The following is a 19,400-nucleotide window of genomic DNA, read 5'->3' as shown; positions in this document are numbered from 1 at the left end:
TTACATCGGGATTTTGAAAACATTCAGTGTCAGAGTCAATAAAATGAGCCCTTCAACGAAATTGACAAGCAGCTGTAAGTAGGCTAAGCATGCTAAATTCGACATCCAAACAGTATTCTAACGTTAGCTTTGAGATGCTGCTTGATTTCAAAACTTAACTTAGTTTAGTCTCTTCAATGTAGCCTACTATGTTGTGATAAGACCTTAGCAGAGTTCACTTCAATGCAGCAGTTTTGAACAAATTTGCGCAGCATGGTCACGATGCTAAGCGGATTTAATAGCAATTTAGCCAGACGTCTTCTATGCAATGCTTCTATGTATTTTGTTAAATGCACATGCAGAGGAGTGGCAGCGAGTTGTAGTGCAACTTTTTCCCTTCAGCCTTTGACAGTCAGTGTTGGTGTCAGTGATGGCTTCCTTCTTGTCAGTCTCAGTGGGCATTGACACAGTCAGATTACAATGGAGGTTTGACAAGGTCCTCTATCAGAGCCTTTCTTTCTATAGCTGTTCCGTTAAAGGTCAGTAATAGGGCCAATAGAGTTGAATGTGTATGTGAATGTATAAACTGCAGCATCCACAAAGAACTAATGATGTCTAACTAATGTCTTTCTTAATGCTTGGTATCCATATGGACTGGTGGGACTATGTGTGCGTGTTTAAATACGTCTCTGTGTGTATGTGCATTTGTTTTGAAGCATATGTCAATGTGAATGTGTCAGCGTGTGTGGGCACGTGTGTGTGTGTGTGTGTGTGTGTGTGTATGTACGCATGAATAAGTGCAAGTGTGTGAGTTTATCTAGTAAGTATAAGTATATAAGTATAAGTATATATACTTTTTTGATCCCGTGAGGGAAATTTGGTCTCTGCATTTAACCCAATCGGTGAATTAGTAAAACACAAACAGTACACAGTGAACACACAGTGAGGTGAAGCACACAGTAATCCCAGCGCAGTGAGCTGCCTGCTTCAACGGCGGAGCTCGGGGAGCAGTGAGGGGTTAGGTGCCTTGCTCAAGGACACTGAGTGCGTGCGTGCGTGCGTGCGTGCGTGCGTGCACGCATGAATGCATGAATAAGTGTGTGAGTTTATCTGCACGTGTGTGTGTGCATGCACAAGCGTGTGTGATAGGCTTGTCTCTCAGCAGGCTGTGTGTGTGTTTGACTAGCTGACAGGGAGCATACTCGGGGCCAGGGAGCATACTCGGGGCCAGGGAGCATACTCGGGGCCAGGGAGCATACTCGGGGCCAGGGCGACCAGCCGGCGTGTGCCTGCCTCTCTGCGTCTCTGTGAGCGCTTTCAGACATACGTGTAAGACCGGAGGTTCTGCCGATGTTAAACGGTGGGGCCGTATATCTGAACGACATAACTATTTAATAAATTGTTAGCCAACACGGTTTTCTGTTCATTGATAGCCTTCTCATGACCTCAGAGCTGAGCTCGCTGATATTTGTTGAGCATAAATATGGCTAGAGAAAATGAAAACGAAGAAAACGCAACTTTGTTCCAAGCTCCTTACGTAAATGCAATAGACACATGGGGAGAGGATGCTTTTGGAAAAAATAAACCATGAGAAAACGAACAACTTCACTTGTGTTAGTATTTTGTTTGTTGCTTAAAAACGTTGTATGATGGCCTTGAAGTCTTGAGTTAGTCTACTGAATTGGCTGGTAGCCTACCATAACGTTTGTGCATGCTCTCTCTCCAACGCAAACCAGATTTGGGGTTCTATAGCCAAGTAATTCTGGTACATAACGTTGAAAACAGATAAATGTGTTTATTCAAAGCACACATACAAATACTGTAATTTCAAGTGCGCACTTACGTGACTAGCCTACTTCAAGTATTAGCCTACGTACAATAGATTTCTCTTCTTTAGCCTACATAATAAGCCCTTTCAGACATACGTGTAAGACCCGAGGTTCTGCCGATGTTAAACGGTGGGGCCGTATATCTGAACGACATAACCGGTCATATGGAAGTCCGAATTCACCCATGTTTATACTACTCCCCCCCTAGTATTTCCTCCGGACATTATGTAAATGTGCTGTGTCTGAACGAGGAGTAGAACATGCGGTTAAAATCACACCTAGTGAGAGGGCGTGTTGGTGACATTTCTTTCGTGCGTCCATGTGGTTAGAGCTGACTTAAATGCCAGTGTTATGATGGAGTGGCATAGTGCTGTCCAGAAAATCTCCGACCTGGAAATATGCAGACATCACGGAGCTACGGTCCATGAGAGCATACAACATTTTGATAGAACACCTGAAGGGAACGTTAGAGACACGTTAGCCTACAACTGCATGGCAAGGACAAACGAATTCAGAAGACTGAATCATCATAAGCAGAAGGCGCTGAAAAGGCAGTAGCCTATAGCGACGTCGTTGACGACAATAACAGGAGTATTTAATAAATTGTTAACCAACACGGTTTTCTGTTCATTGATAGCCTTCACGACCTGCTGAGCTCGCTGATATTTGCTGAGCATATATGCCTAGAGAAAATGAAAACGAAGAAAACCCAACTTTGTTCCAAGCTCCTTACGTAAATGCTACACATGGGGAGAGGATGCTTTTGGAAAAAATAAACCATGAAAAAACGAACAACTTCACTGTTATTAATGTTAGTATTTTGTTTGTTGCTTAAAAACGTTGTATGATCTTGAAGTCTTGAGTTAGCCTACTGAATTGGCTGGTAGCCTACCATAACGTTTGTGCATGCTCTCTCTCTCCAACGCAAACCAGATTGTGTGTGTAATGTGCGTGTATGTCGTTCACACATACATCCGTATAAGGTCAGTATAAGGTCCGCAGGTTAGCATCATATCTGAATCATCCGAAGGGTAGGACCTTCGTTTGACAAACCTCCTCATATACTCCGGAGGTTATATCTGAAAGCGCTTAATGCTACACTTTGTAAACAAAAAGCAGCTGTGACAGGCAGCGGCCGCATATATTCTGCGTCATATCTCGCATCTTGTGAACTCTACAAGCCCCCACCCCTCACTCGACAACCACACGGAGATTCTGTAATGTGCGTGTATGTCGTTCACACATACATCCGTATAAGGTCAGTATAAGGTCCGCAGGTTAGCATCATATCTGAATCATCCGAAGGGTAGGACCTCCGTTTGACAAACCTCCGCATATACTCCGGAGGTTATATCTGAAATCGCTTTGTGTCTCTGCCTCTCTGTGTCTCTGCCTCTCTGCCTCTCTGTGTCTCTGCCTCTATGTGTCTCTGCCTCTCTGTGTCTCTGTGTCTCTATGTCTCTGTGTCTCTGCCTCTCTGTGTCTCTGCCTCTATGTGTCTCTGCCTCTCTGTGTCTCTGCCTCTCTGCCTCTATGTGTCTCTGCCTCTCTGTGTCTCTGCCTCTCTGTGTCTCTGCCTCTGCGTCTCTGCCTCTCTGTGTCTCTGCCTCTCTGTGTCTCTGCCTCTCTGTGTCTCTGCCTCTCTGTGTCTCTGTGTCTCTGCCTCTCTGTGTCTCTGTCTCTCTGTGTCTCTGCCTCTCTGTGTCTCTGCCTCTCTGTGTCTCTGTGTCTCTGCCTCTCTGTGTCTCTGCCTCTCTGCGTCTCTGTGTCTCTGCCTCTCTGTGTCTCTGTGTCTCTGCCTCTCTGTGTCTCTGCCTCTCTGTGTCTCTGCCTCTCTGTGTCCCTGCCTCGCGCTGCTCCAGGCGGCGCTGCATCCGGCAGATGGATGTGTCTCGGGGCGGTGTCATGTGCCGGCATGGAAAGCACCCGCCAGACCTGTTTTGGCATTAAACAGCAAATTTATCTCCCTCATGAAAAAAGGGAGGGGGGAGGGTTCAGGCGACTCCGGAAACATTTGCATCTCGGTCGAGATAAGAGTGTCAGGATTTCCGAGATTTGAGATTGCTGAGGTTGGTCTACGGGGGTCTGTTTGCGAAACTAACATTGTACGTGACACCTCTACCCCACCCCCAAACACTCACACACACAAACCTGGTCTGCTCTGTGTGTGTAAACAACAGGAGGGCTGGAGAAGAACACAGCGTGTCGAAACACTGAGATGAAACTCATTTTGGGACCGAGGCTGCCACAGACCTCACTGCCCGATTCCAATTTCTCTGGCCAGCACCGCGGCTCACCACACAGACACATTCACATTCTTTGGCTCTCCTCCGCAAAAAATCTCATAACGCATAAAAGTGAAACTATGAAAAACAAAATGTAACCGCTTTCATGTTTGAAATGCACTAAGGTAGTACAGCTTTTGAAGCCACACATGTTTGACATGCACTAAGGTAGTACAGCTTTTGAAGCCACACATGTTTGACATGCACTAAGGTAGTACAGCTTTTGAAGCCACACATGTTTGACATGCACTAAGGTAGTACAGCTTTTGAAGCCACACATGTTTGACATGCACTAAGGTAGTACAGCTTTTGAAGCCACACTGGCACTAATGACCCAGCTAGCTGACAGAATCATGGTGCTAAAGATACTTCTCACACATCAATTTGTTCCCTGCTATTTTCAGTGTGGGTGATTACCAAAAAGACAAACACAATCATATACACTTATCTACAGTTAAGAACAAAATGATTCATACCAAACATATTGATAAAGAGAAAAAACATTAAATCAATATTCGCCAGGGGTATGAATAGGTTTGTTCTTAACTGTATATGGAGACTCACTGAATGAATATCTGTCATGAGGGTCACGATTTCTTTCTGTTTTACAGTGAGATGAGCTCATACTTTCTTTCAATATATTTACAGCGCAAACATTCCATTAGCGATTCACATTCAGCTAATCAATTTTGCATGACTTGTTGAATCAATTGGATCCCAGTTGATTTAGCCCTGAAATACTCGGCACAAGTTGCAGTTGAAACAGGCCTTTAAATGGGTACATTAGCACACTGACAGAAGTGAGCGGGCTCCTGAAAGCTGGCACTCTCCCGCTAATCAAAGTTAAATCAGATCACAGACCATCTAATTATGATATCTGGGTTTTCCTCTCGCTCTTTTGTGTTTGCATTGCTCATTTCATGAATCTTTCAGGGCTTTCCTGAGAGAATCACAGAGACAGAGAGACAAAGAGAGATAGAGAGAGAGAGAGAGAGAGAGAGAGGTAGAGAGAGAGAAAGAAGGAAAGAGAGAGAGGGAATGAAAGGCACATCCTTCTCTTTAATACAACAGACCCCTGGGTGTAGAGTTTAGGCTCTAATTAGTGCTGTAATGACCCTGCTACATTCTACACATGGAAGATAATGCATTGAAATTTATGGAAATCCTAATTAGCTTGCATAGAGGGCAAAGCCGAACGATCTGAAGAGCACTCATTAATAGCATCTAATGCAAAGGGAAAACACACACATACAGACACAGATATACACACACGTGCACACACAAACAGACACACACACATGCACACACACAATATGTTTCCCCATTTTCCCCATAACCCTCTTCACGGGAGTGATCACTGAGTCGAGATGTTCTACAAGCACAATTAACTATATCACTGCTGGGCATTCCACAATCTGATAAATCTCAATAATGCAGCGGATTTATGTTTGTGTGAGCAAAGAGGAAGACAAGTAATAACTGTTATTAGCTCTGGGTGGTATCTCAAGCACATACTGTGTATGACCTCCATCTCTTTCTTTCTCTCTCTCTCTCTCTCAATTATTCTGTTTTTTTTCTATGATTATGCTGGTTAACCTCTTCAATACCCTTTCACTCTCTGAGTCATTTGTTTTAGCTTTCTCTCTCTCCCTTAGTTTTGGTTTTGTTTTTATTCTCTAATTTGCTTTGTTGTTTTTGCTTATTTTGTGTGCCTTTTTTTGGAGAGCGGGGTTTAAAATGGGCTGTTTTTACTTCTTGTTGATTTCCTTTTGACTGCAAATAAAGGAAACTTAAAAGTCAAAGTATCTCTCTCTTTCTTCCTTTCTTTCTCTGTAGTCTCTATCTCTCTTCCTATCTTCCTCTGTAGTCTCTCTCTCTCTTCCTATCTTCCTCTGTAGTCTCTCTCTTCCTATCTTTCTCTGTAGTCTCTCTCTCTCTTCCTATGTTTCTGTGTAGTCTCTCTCTCTCTCTTCCTATCTTTCTCTGTAGTCTCTCTCTCTCTCTCTCTCTTCCTATCTTTCTCTGTAGTCTCTCTCTCTCTCTCTTCCTATCTTTCTCTGTAGTCTCTCTCTCTCTCTCTTCCTATCTTTCTCTGTAGTCTCTCTGTATGGCCTTTTGCTGTGTCTCCCCGTGAGGCGGGAGCAGCCATCATTATAAAGTGCCTACCTGACGTCACCCTCCGTGTGATGGATCTAATTTATGCCACACAGGAAATTAAAATGGAGGGCTGCTGGGCCTCTGGGGGAGGTAACGTGCCACCTGGCACCAATCGCCGCTGTCGCCATGACAGCACCACTGTTTCACACTCACACAGAGAATCCCGGCCTTCGCGGAAACGGCGGCTGCGGTGGGGCTGTGATTGATTTCTGAGGCGGAGAGGACAACACAACAGCCGCGGCAGCAGCGCACAGTCTCTGGGGGGGACTTTGCCTTCACAAACAATCTGACAGCCGTACAGCGCGCAGCGTACGCAGAGTACAGGTTACCATGAGTGAGTGAAAGACTGAGTGAATGAAAGAGAGTGAGTGTGCGCAGTTTGTTGTTGTGTGTGTGTGTGTGTGTATTCAGGTAGGTGTGTGTGTGTGTGTGTGTATGTGTGTGTGTGTGTGTGTGTATTCAGGTAGGTGTATATGTGTGTGTGTGTATGTGTAGGTGTGTGTGCGTGTGTGTGTGTGTGTGTGTGTGTGTGTGTGTATTAGGGCTGGGACAACTCGTCGACGTAATCGATTACTTTGACGCAAAAAATACGCTGACGCAAAAAATATGCGCGTCGATTTGTCAGACCCAAAACGCGTGCTGACAAATATTTTGAATTTTACACCTTCAGTGTTTCCCATACGTTGACTAATCTGTGGTGGGGCGCCACGAACTCAAAACCGGTCGTCACACATTGATGTTCTATGTTGTACTATTTAAATTAAAGATGAGATAAAATCCTTTCATTGAGCTGCACTTTTTACGCACGCAGCCTTTCCCGCTGCCCCTCCTCTGCATGTGCATTTAACACAAAATATTCACGATTGTTGAAGGATTGTTGTTGCCACATAGAACCATTGCATAGAACACGGCTGGCTAAATTGCTATTAAAATCCGCTTAGCAGCATGACCATGCTGTGCAAATTTGTTCAAAACTGCTGCAGTCAAGTTAACTCTGCTAAGGTCTTATCACAACATAGTACATTGAGGAGACTAAACTAAGTTAAGTTATGCAATCAAGCAGTATCTCAAAGCTAACGTTAGAATACTGTTTGGATGTTTGCAAAATCCCGATGTAAATGGAAAAGTATTTTCCAAGACTCAAAAGTGCTTGTCCCAAGGAGAAGTACAAACCGTTATTTGAACTAACTAGGCTACGTTATGAATTGCATCCACACATCAGCAGCCTTTTAACTGCGTTAGTGTTACACGAACGTCTTGAAGTGACAGGCACTCAATTAGACCTATTGCACTTGTATAGTCTTTTATTTTGGAAGAGCAATAAACATATATTGCAATGTTAAGGAATTCATGTTTTTTTCATTCAGATATATAAATCAACATGTATAAATTGCTATTAGTCAATTAATGGGGAGATAATCGATAATCGAATCAAAATCGAATCGGACTGAAAAAATGAATCGTTAGATTAATCGATGCATCGAAAAAATAATCGCTAGATTAATCGTTTAAAAAATAATCGTTTATCCCAGCCCTAGTGTGTATGTATGTATGTATGTATGTATGTATGTGTGTGTGTATGTGTGTGTGTGTGTGTGTGTGTGTGTGTATGTATTCAGGTAGGTGTGTGCTTGTGTGCTTGTGTGCGTGTGTGCATCTGTAGTCCCTATTGTCGCTGTGAGAACCCAGGTGAAATAACATCAGGTTGCTGTGTACTTGATGTCTTCCTATACACCCCTGAGGTATGCTATTTTCACCAGACTGAGTTCACCCTGTCAGGAACAGCCTTGTTGCAAAGATGGTCTCATGTGGCTCTCTCTAACCCACACTAGCCACCCCGACAGACTGATATACTACTGGAAACATATGGGGACACTGACACACACACACACACACACACACACACAGTATTGTTTAGGTAGGGCTATTTGTGTGGGTGTGGGAGGGGTGGGGGGTCTGAGGCCATACTTACTGAATGGAGTTCTCGATGCGGCTGATGGTGAGGAAGGCAGCCAGGTTGGCGGTGTAGGAGGAGATGACAATCAGAGCAAAGAGCCACCAGATGCCCATCATCATGCGCGTGGCCAGGGTGGTGTAAGGCACTTCTCCACCTACGAGAGAGAGAGAGAGAGAGAGAGAGAGAGAGAGAGAGAGAGAGAGAGAGAGAGAAAGAGAAGGAAGCAAGAATAATGAATCTCATGACTTTTATTGTCCTTTTTTATGAGTTTCTTTTTCTATATTACTTGTTTTATGATTTTTTTTATTTCATTATACTTTTCTTATTTAAAATGATATGTCCATGTCAGCTCAACAGTATATACTTCAATGAGTATATGCATCAATGTCATGCAAGAGGAGGCAGTGTGTGTGTGTGTGTGTGTGTGTGTGTGTGTGTGTGTGTGTGTGTGTGAGTGTATGTGTGTGTGTGTGTGTCTGTGTGTGAGGGATATCTGTTTGTTCCTGGTATAAATGCTAGACTGTTGCAGGAGCAGAGCAGAGCTGAGTGTGGTGTGGTGTCTCCCCGGGATAACTCGGCCCCACACCGATGATGGATCAGCAGTGCTGGCGGCATCCCCTTATTGAAGCCTGTTAAAAATTAGCCTCATTCATCCTTGTAGCTCGGCAGATCATTGTGGTCTTGCGTGTAATAAGTGCCAGGCATTTCAATCCCTTCAGCGCAAAGACTCAATAAAAACATCTGACACCCTGCTCTTTCCTGCACCAGTCCTGTGAGATGATCCGTCTTGCGAGGCGAGGGGGGGGAAACCGCTTCCCCTGTGATGCCATCTCACATGTCCTGCAGGCTGTGTGGGTTTTACCTACCTGACTGTTGCCTACAGAGCTCGCCACAGTATAGGTTATATACTTTAAGCACTCAATGCAACTGACACTCTGACTGGGTGATGTTTCAATTATATCTCTTTCATATGTAGTGTCTGATGGGGTCACGGGTGCTAGAGTTACCGAGATGGGGGGCGGGGGGATGGGTCGTCATCTTTTAAAGGTCGGCCCCGGATCATTTGAAGCTTAAGCAAGCGCTGAGTTATGTAGAGCTTCCTCTGTGTAAATGTCAAAAGGTTTGCTTGCTCTCTCTCTCTCTCTCTCTCTCTCTCTCTCTCGCCAGAGCCCATTTTCGAGGCTGAGCTGCTAAAACACCGCGAACACGTCTGGACGTCTGTGTGTTTCTGACAGGAAAGACGGGGGGGGGGGGGGGGAGCAGACCCAAGTGTCAGAGCGGGCAGGGGTCGCAGCCACGTTGAGTACATCCATAAAAATGGAATGACCGCTCGTATCTACGAACATTCTCTGAGTGCACCTCTCTGGATAACAACTTGAGTGAAACATTTAGCAGACAAACGGGGAGGATCTGGGGAGCTTGGAGAGTTCCGGCGCTAAAACCGAGAAGAAAAATCAAGACATTTTTACTGTATGTGGTGGGGTGGGGGGGGGGGGGGGGGAGAGACAGCACGGATAGAGAGAAGTGGAGGAAAAGTGAGGGAGATAGAGGGAAAGAGATCGGATTGGAGGGGAGGGGAGGACTGACTCCCTGAAGCTGATGCCTGATAGTGAATGGGATATTGCTATGGTGGAGTGTGTGACTGCGTCACATTTTTCTTGCCAACTGTGGAACGTTAATCTTTAGAAAATGAGGCAGACAGTAATGTAACTTTTATCCAGGGGTCCGGCGAATGGGGGCGTTCAAAGCTGCCCCCCGCCACACGCTTCTTGAGACGAGACGCACGATTTTCCACCCTCTCCACGAGACGGCCTTTGATTTCTAGCCCGGCCACAGGCAACCTGCTCTCCTCATCGCTCACACACGTAGTGTGCACACACAGGCACACACACACACACACACAGGCCTACACATACATATTCACACACACACACACACACACACACACACACACACACACACACTGTGCGTAGAGGTGCAACACCACAGTGACCATCTAACCTAATCACAGGCAGAAATCATAAATGACAGGGTAGGGATAACATTTCCCTGGACTCTTCAGTGTGTGAGCTCATTGGAACGCATTTATTGGTTAAACAACGCGCTTAATATAACTTCCAGGGCGCACTATTACAGTTGCACAATCACTCACCTGATCACTGCTCTGGCAGCAATGCGGGTTAATTAGGAGCCAGTTAATGTTGCCCATTTATTTCTCTGACAGCCATCATCAAGAAATGATTTCTAATTGAACACAGAGGTGATTATACATGGAGGCTTTGGTCATGTTAGCTGCATGGACCCAATGGTAATTACAGGAGTGAAATGAAACACATCACTGACTACAGGCCAGGCTCCGCATTTTAATGACCATTACACATTATGCATTACACATGTTGTTAGGCTGTTATGGTCAAGAAGCCGTGGATGCGAGCATCTTTGTGTCCTGATATTCGAGTGATATAAAAAGAGCAGCGAAAAGATCTTTCAGGTTTTGGCCTGCACTTGGACAAACAACTCAAGAGACGATCCCTGGTGTCCAGGGCTTGGGCCTGGGAGGGGGCCAAGGCGTGTGTGTGGAGGTCAGAGAAGCCATCAGGCTTGTTAGGGTGCATGTACAGTTATCTCAGGGTGAGTGCCTGGGTCAGTCTCTCCCAGGGAAGCTGGGAAAAGGCCAAGGTCAGTCAATGCGCACACACACCTTCACACATAAGCGCGCACACGCGCGCACACACACACACACACACACACACACACACACACACACACACACACACTGTGAGAGTGTCTGATGTTCATTTTATGCTCACCTGACGCAACCTGCAGTAACACTTCCCCTGTTTAGTTTGCCAGGTCCATGAATGAGAACTAGCTAGTCAGAGGAGTGTGGTTCTGCATATAATCATTTTGTAGGAACACAATGATCTACTCCGCTGGGAGAAAAACATAACCATGGGAGGGCGGTGCCTTCCTCTAGGAGAAGTGGATTTTTCAGCCCCCCCCCCCCCCTACACTCCTGGAAAGCTGTAAGATGTGACGACATTACAACTGATCTCATTGGGGAAATCTTGTTTGTACTATGTTGATGAAATGCTGTGTGAAAATGTGAAAAATGCAGATTTCTGCTGATGTTGCTGACATTCTGCTATCCACTACAGCAAGTTATTTCCTAAAGAGTTTGGATTAGAGGTGTAAAAACATTTGCCTTTGGTCATTTCAGCTGGGCCTGGGACAGACCAAGTGTCTTGGGGTGAGAGCACGGAGTGGACCATGACACTGACAAGATGAGAAAACACAAGAGCTCAACTCAAGCAGTCCTCTCCAGACCAGTCCTCTAGTAGCCCTTGACTCTCTCTCACACACACACACACACACACACACACACACACACACACACACACACACACCGCAGCAGCAGCAGCAAAGCCTGCTCACTCCCCATTCCCCGCCACTCAGCAGTTAAGGCAACTTCAAATAAGTCCTTTGAAGCCACTGGCGCAGAACAGTCAAAGGTTTATATGAAGCTACTTTTGTAAAGGTCTCTAAATCTCTGAGGCACCTTGAGAGCTTGAGATTGTAGCTTCTGATGAATGCAGTTTGCTTTATTTATTTTTTTTATTTCTTCTTCCTCCCTCCCTCCCCCACTCTTTTTTTTTCTTTCTGGAGAAGCGTTCTGGTGATAAATAACTTAAGGAAAACACGTCGGGCGTGTCGGTAGAGAGGAAGAGTCGAGCTCGGAGCGGAGAGGTGGGGGGGGGGGAAGCGTGCCTCGCCCACCGTGACTTTCTCTGGCACCGGGCCAGGCTTTCCGGGTTTTTCCGTGGCGCCTGCAATTTATTCAACCCATCAAGTATCCCATTATGAGGCTAGCTGGCAAATAATGCCATCAATTTGCATACAGTTTATGCTTTGAAGCCCAAGCCTCGCCCATCCCCCTCCACCTGCTATCTCGCCGCACAGCCAGCCCAGGAACTTCCAGCGTTGTAAATCACCACTAAAAAAAATAAAGCATTAAATATGGAGACATGTAGAAGATCTCTTTAGCTGCAGTCACTGAGCGGAAAGGCACAGTCTCTCTCTCTCCTCTTCAAAACATGGGGGCAGGAGAGAGGGAGAGAGGGATGGAGAGAGAGAGAGAGAGAGAGAGAGAGAGAGCGTGCAAGTGTTTACAGTATAAGGTGAGATGTGAGGAGTGAGATGAGTGAGTGACACAAATAGTACTGTGTTCTCCATTTCAGAGAGAGAGAGAGACAGAGAGAGAGAGAGAGAAGGAAAGTGATGGAGAAGGATAAAGAGGAAGCAAGTCCATTGCAGCACTGGTGCTTTCACACTAGAGGCTTTCACAGATGTCTTCCAATGGTGGTGCAAAAGCTGCTTCATGAACTGAAAAAGTACACCAAAAAAGACACCACCAATCTCTAGACCAGACTTGAGTACATAATCCAAATGTGGGAACAGAAAGCACTAGAACTACCTCCTCAAACTGTTTGTGAGTGTTCGCAAACATTCGCTGAGAACTCAAGGCAAACAGAAAACCGTTTGCAAACGTTCACATTCACAATCGCATTCACCTGTTTGAAATGTGAATTTGAACGCGCCCCATGTCGGGACTAGCCAGGTGTTGAGAGCACACACAAAGGTATATCAAGGGAAGGCAACCTTCACACACTGTATTTATGTACATAGTCTGGTGTATCTGACTAGTTGGATGCTTGAGCAAGGACAGGCATGTTCTCATGGCCCTGTTTATGCCGCCACACTGACCACCGAGTGACCACTGAGTGTTCTCCAGGAGATCAGCTGATTCTGGCTCGGGTTTGGCCTGGATCAGGTCTAACCACGGCAGATCTAGGCCAGATCTATTCCTCCTAGGCGAACGCTTCCTCTTGAACGTCAGAGCATGTGAGTGTTTCCTTGTCGTTTACGCATGATGTCACGGCGTCCTCGCCATTTGGGCGTGTTGTGACTGCTTCCTTGATGTTTATATGCATGTTGTGACCACTTCTTTTTGTTGATGTTGTTGTTGTTGATCAAGATGTTGCAGGTTGTGCACTGCACTGATTTAAAGGCAAACAAGAAGAACTGAAACTGTCTTGCAGCTGAAGTACAACCAGCCACAGCAACATTTTAGCACTGTATAACTTCAAATAGGGGTGGGGGAATTGTGTGTATGTGTGTGTGTGTGTGGGGTGGTGGGATGGGGATTTAGAAGTTTATGGTGCGATAAGATCTAATGAATTAGTTCAACTTGGACATGAATGAAAGACTAGCCCGGGCTGTTTGGCATTGGTCTGAAGTGGGAGAATGTGTGTTGAGGAATGGGGTCTGTTTGAGTGGAGAGGAGGCGGCGGCTGGTGAGAAAGGCAATCTATCTCTCGATAAACGTGTCAGGGAATGCCCCGTCCACAGGACTTATTGCTTTCATTTGGATCAGCCCCTCCTCAGGATGAAAATGTGCAAAAAAGAGGAAATGAATGCTGTGCTCTAACACCGGCTCGTTCCTATTCAGGGAGCATGATGTGTGTGTGTGTGTGTGTGTGTGTGTGTGTGTGTGTATGTATGAGTGTGTGTGTGTGTGTGTGTGTGTGTGTGTGTGTGTGTGTGTATGTGTATGGGTGAGTGTGTGTGAGTGTGTGTGAGTGTGTGTGGATGTGTGTGTGTGTGTGTGTGTGTGTGTGTGTGTGTGTGTGTGTGTGTGTGTGTGTGTGTGTGTGTGTGTGTGTGTGTGTGTGTGTGTGTGTGTGTGTGTGTGTGTGTGTGTGTGTGTGTGTGTGAATATGTGTGCATGTATGAGCTGTTCTGGCGCCTTGTCTTGTTTGCCATGAACCCATTTAGTCTTCCTGAAGAGCAAAGACATATCACTTTTTTTATAAATAGCAGATATATAACTTTTTCACAGATGCTATCGGGGGGAAATCAATTTGAGATATGTCCACGGGCTTGCAGGGGTTGCCCCGAGAGGCTGGATGTGTTTATGCTCTAAACGCGGGCCTTGCGGATGTATGGTGTGTGTGTGTGTGTGTGCGTGCTGCCCATCATTTTCTTAAGCATTACTTTCTTAAGAGTTGCCTAGAGGCATCCACACAAAAGCACAAACAAACACAGACACAGACACACAGACACACACAGACAGACACACACAGACACACACACACACACACACACACACACACACACACAGTGAGAGAGACAGAGATATAGAGGCAAGATACACATAAACAGACACACACAAACATTCACGTACGCCAACAGAGTGGAGTCTGAAAAACCATTAAAAGGCAATCATCGCTCTCATTTATCCCTCAGAGAGGTGGTGTGCGTACGTGTGTTTGTGTGTGTGTGTGTGTGTGTGTGTGTGTGTGTGTGCGAGAGCTGCATAGTGATTTGTGCTATAGAGGCACCACAGGCTCCATGTGCAAGCATATTTTTCCATCAGACGCAGTGACTCATGTTCATAATATGTTTCAAGAGCATCCTCCAAGATCCCCTAAGAGGGTGTAGGGGAACGCGACAAAGGAATCAGGAATCTTAGGGACAGTTTTACATATGAAAGTTACCGTCGCTAGGCTTACCCTTCAGAGCGGGTGAAGAAAACCAATTAGATTGAAATTCAAATGATTCAATAATTACTTTAAGTCTGGGTATTAGAGGACATTTATGCAGAACAGTCTTTAGAGAGATTATGTTCATTTTCTAGAAATACAGAAAGAAAAAAAAGAGCAAAGTCTTTGACTGCTATTAAGAAAAAAAAGGGTTTTGTTTCTGGGTACGGATAGATATGGCTATAATTGTTATGGAAACTTCTCAAATAGATTTTTCCAAGAGTGACACCGCCATCATGAGAGTGGCCTTAATCTCTAGGTTATTCTAATGAAACATTTCAAGAGCAGAAGAGAGAGACAGGGTCAGAGAATATGCTGGCCTTGCCTATGTCCTACTCTCTTTGTACCCCATAACGCCTACCCTACTCTCTCCAGTCCTAGTAACGACAAAGTAGTTCCAAGCTAAACTAACCAATCTGGCACGTCAACAACACTTCTGTGCGTGCAGATGCCACGGCTCTGGCAAACGTCTACCATAACAGTTTATTTTAAATGCTCCTCTGTGTAATAAAATATAGCTAATCAAATTAAATGAAATAAGCAGACTGTTTATCTTGGCTCCTCCATCAAAGTGAATATTTATTGCTAATTTTAATTTCAGTGACTGTGGTATTCACAGCATGACTGATTGGCCCTCAAATGTGAACGTGGTAGAAAACCCCAGAGCAGAAACAGTAAAGGGTTGAACTATTGCATTATGGGGCTTGGCTTTTTTTTACACAAAACTACTGCAAAATGTGTTTTGCAATGCTTGTTATTACTTAGCCACCCTAATTGTTCATCCTCTCAATTCTACATGAATTCCTCAGTGTACAGTGTACCCCTCCCTACATACACAGCACATTGTCTTCAGGATCTTCTCCAACACACATCCTCTACATACTTACAGCACACTGCCCCCACCTACCCACACACACACTACACACACACACACACACACAGTCACTGCTCCACTCCCCTCCCGCCCACACACACATCTTCACTGTCATCACTCACATACATCATACATACAGTACTCTGCTTGCAATAGTAAGTCCCTTCACCATACTTGCAGTACACTGCCCCCCCCTCCCCTACCTACACAGCACATTATTTCATCAGGAAGCTTCTCCAACACACATCCCCAACATACTTACAGCACACTGCCCCCCCCCCCCCCCCCCAATACACAGCACATTGTCTCATGAGGAAGCTTCTCAACACACATATTGCACACTGCCCTCTCCCCACATACACAGCACACTATCCCACCTCCCCTGTCATCCCCCCAACACACACACCAAGACCCCTGGCAGTTGGGTTAGCCCCTTGAGCCGTGGATCTGCCCAAGGTTTCTTCCTTGGTAAGGGAGTTTTTCCTTGCCCCTGTTGCTCTTGGGTGCTCCTTGTTGGTGCCCCCCCCAATCCCAATCCTCCCCCACCTTTCTTTTGCAGCCCTTGCCACTTAATCTACTAAACCCCTCTTCTACTGCACTTTTTACCCCCCCCCCCCCCATAAATGCACAAATAGGCTGACACCAGACATAATTTCACTGCATTTCTTACTTCCAGTAACTATATGCATGTGACAATAAACATCCTTGTATCCTTGTATCCTTGTACTGAATTAACTGTTGTGCACTATAGTCTATAGTCTCACTATAGTCTTTGTCAACATCAATATTAGCATTATATTGTTGCTTTGGGACAAAAGCTTCTGCTAAATACCAGTCACCTTTAACTTTAACTTTCTATTCTAGATTTTAAAGATTATAATGGTGTGGTGGAGCAGCTGTGGAGTTTGGTTAGATCCTTGATTGCTGTAAGTCTCTTGGTATAAAGGTGTCTGCAAAATCCTACTTAGCTAATACTCAAATACATGTTTGTTCAAGTTGTCTACACACCATGACTACATCACATGGATTTCATCCGACAGCTGGCTATCTGAGAGCCATCACGAACAACCAAAGGTGTGTGTCTTAACACTAATAGGCTGAGAAATTTTAATCAATGGTTACCATTAGCTCTATGAAGGAAACTGAGAATGCAATCACAATGCATTCAATTTATTCTAGTGTGTACTGACTCCAGCCTCCCATGCCCCTCATACGGTTCATAATAACGGCACACAGATATGAAGGATGCACATGGGGCTGGATTTCATCAAAAGCAACTTTAGGGTATTGTTATCTGTCATATCGGTGAACCCACAACTCATAAGGTCCAGGCCCCGAGAAAACAGTGAGATATAAATAGAGAGACTGAGATTGAGAATGAGAGAGAGAGGGAGAGAGAGGGAGTGGGGGGGGAGAGAAAGAAATTGAGTGACATCTGAATTCCTTCCTCTAATTGTTTATCCCAGTAGTGGAGAGGTGGGAGTCTTTGCAATGTGACTGCATTTGCCCAGCGCCTTAGACAGTTCCCAGTTTCAACATCTCTCGCCAGTGAGCGACCCAAGCAAACTGCTCTCAGCCAAACACAGATTTGCTCCTTAAGAAAGGCGAGAGGAGGCAGAATGATGGAGGAGATTTCAATCCCTCTCTCACACTCTCTCTTTCTTACTCTCTCTCTCTCTCTCTCTCTCTCTCTCTCTCTCTCTCTCTCTCAATGGGTTCATACAGAGGCGTCCAACAAACTAGCAAATCCCACGCAGAAAAGTACTAATTTCTTTTTTGGAACGTTTCAGCAGAAATGAGGAGGCCGCTTGAAGAAGAAGAGAGAGAGAGAGAGGCAAAATAGAGATACAAAAAAGAGGAAACACTGACTCAGCAAATCCTTTCAGCGTCTCATTGTTGGTTTGTTTCTCATTTTCAATATCAATAAAACTTTATGAAATATTATGCCTATCGCAATCACGACAAGGGGTGGGTGGGGAAGGAATTGAAAGGCCTTTTAGATTCCCAGTGCATGGTGTGGCCTCTTCATTGTGTCTAAAGAGAGATGGCAGGGAAGGCTATTGACTGTATTTGGATAAACAAACACTAGAGTTAGCTTAGAAAAAAACACAACCTCAAGCTGTTGATTTCTGCTCTAAACTCTCTCCTTTATAAACACCCACAGTGAAGGCTGATCCCTTTTGACCTCTCTACTTTGTATATAAATAAAATGTACAAAAACAAACCAAAGTGACAGCAATTTCTCAAGTTCTGCGGCATATAAGCTAACCATGTGTGATGACTTGCATTGCATTGTGTTATCTTAAATAATTAGACCTCACTAGCGACCTTCTTTTTTCTTGAAACTTGTTTTTCCATGCCACTGGCAAGAAAAAGCCAACAACTTCTGGCAAATGAGCCATGTACTGTGTGAGTGTTTGTGTGTGTGTGTTTTATATTATTGCGTTGTGTCTGTTTGTATTAGTGTGTGTGTATGTGTGTGAGAGAGAGAGTGTGTGTATCAGTGTGTTAGTTTGTAAGTGTTTCAATATGTGTGTGCATGTGTCTCACTCTATATACACACTGCTCACTCGGCAAGGAGTGTGTGTGTGTGTGTGTGTGTGTGTGTGTGTGTGTGTGTGTGTGTGTGTGTGTATGTGTGTGTGTGTGTGTGAGTGAGTGAGTGAGTGAGTGAGTGAGCATCTGTCCATGCTTCACAGACCACCTGGCGCAGGAGTGGACAGCTCCGATGGATGTTTTTAAAAGCCATGCGGAGCTTTGCATCAACACTGCCACACTCCATCCGTTGTACAGTTTAATCACAAGCTGCGATCGGAGAGTAACGAACCTGGGAGTCAAGGGTGGTGGTAGGGGTGTGTGTGTGTGTGTGTGTGTGTGTGTGTGTGTGTGTGTGTGTGTGTGTGTCTATGCTATGCTATGCAATGCTACACTCCACTGCGCTTTGCTGTGAATGACTTCATAGATTTTTCTTTTCCCTTTGACAGATGTGAGCTGGGACCGTCCAAACATGACTGCCATTAATTACGAAATGTGAAACTGATTGGATTTTTCAGATGGCCTGTCAATCTCGCTGTAGAGCTAAATGAGTTGCTGTGCAGTCTTTTGTCCAGGCTGGGGTAAAAACAATTGATTTCCTCTACCGCGTTTAGGCTTTTGGCTCAGTGGCGCAGTGGAGTGTAGCATAGCATAGCATAGCATAGCACACTTTTAAGACAAAAAATCATGTTGGGAGTCAAGCCTAAGGGCAAACCCATAGTTATTCATCTTTGGCAAGCTAAACAATAATTATATTTTTATAAGCTGATTCTGTGAGACATTAAATATTTGTAATTAAAGTACAGTGATTTAAATGCTGTTAAGGGGATTGGCTGCCTTAGGTCTATAACTACAGTACCTCTAAATCTGAACACCCTGGGATTAAAGTCTTAGTCCTGTTCTCAGACTGGTTTCTGCTGCTAAATATTTTGGACCCAATCAGTGTTGCGCGGGTTTGGTCACAAGCGGCCCGCGGTCGCCCGATATTTTAATCAACCCGACCGCAACTCGGACCGCGACTATTAATTAGGACAAAATTATACCCGACCCGCGATCCGACCCGCTTATTTACAAAATGTGTGCTTTTGGTTATAGCCTGCATGCAGTGTGACAGTAGACCATTTCTGTAAAACAAACTAATTTATTTAGACATGCAGGACATAATGTTTGCGCAGGAGAGAG

The 19,400-nt window shown here is 45.0% G+C and overlaps 1 protein-coding gene across 1 annotated transcript in view; it reads right to left on the bottom strand.

Annotated features, from left to right (window-relative positions):
* The window catches only part of grid2 (glutamate receptor, ionotropic, delta 2), a 320,181-nt gene that overhangs the window by 37,349 nt on the left and 263,432 nt on the right, over nt 1–19,400 (bottom strand). The window contains exon 12 of the mRNA XM_076270599.1: nt 8,223–8,361. Within this exon, the coding sequence (XP_076126714.1) occupies nt 8,223–8,361 (139 nt within the window). The remainder of the gene's footprint in view (nt 1–8,222; nt 8,362–19,400) is intronic.

This window comes from Alosa pseudoharengus, unplaced genomic scaffold (genome assembly GCF_046254945.1).
Source record: "Alosa pseudoharengus isolate Yale_2024_CS ecotype anadromous, Long Island Sound unplaced genomic scaffold, YU_APseudo_1.1 YU_APseudo_1.1_scf_6, whole genome shotgun sequence".
NCBI classification, from domain to species: Eukaryota; Metazoa; Chordata; class Actinopteri; order Clupeiformes; family Clupeidae; genus Alosa; species Alosa pseudoharengus.
The sequence above is the reverse complement of the archived record's forward strand: the minus strand, read 5'-3'. Positions and strand labels throughout refer to the sequence as shown.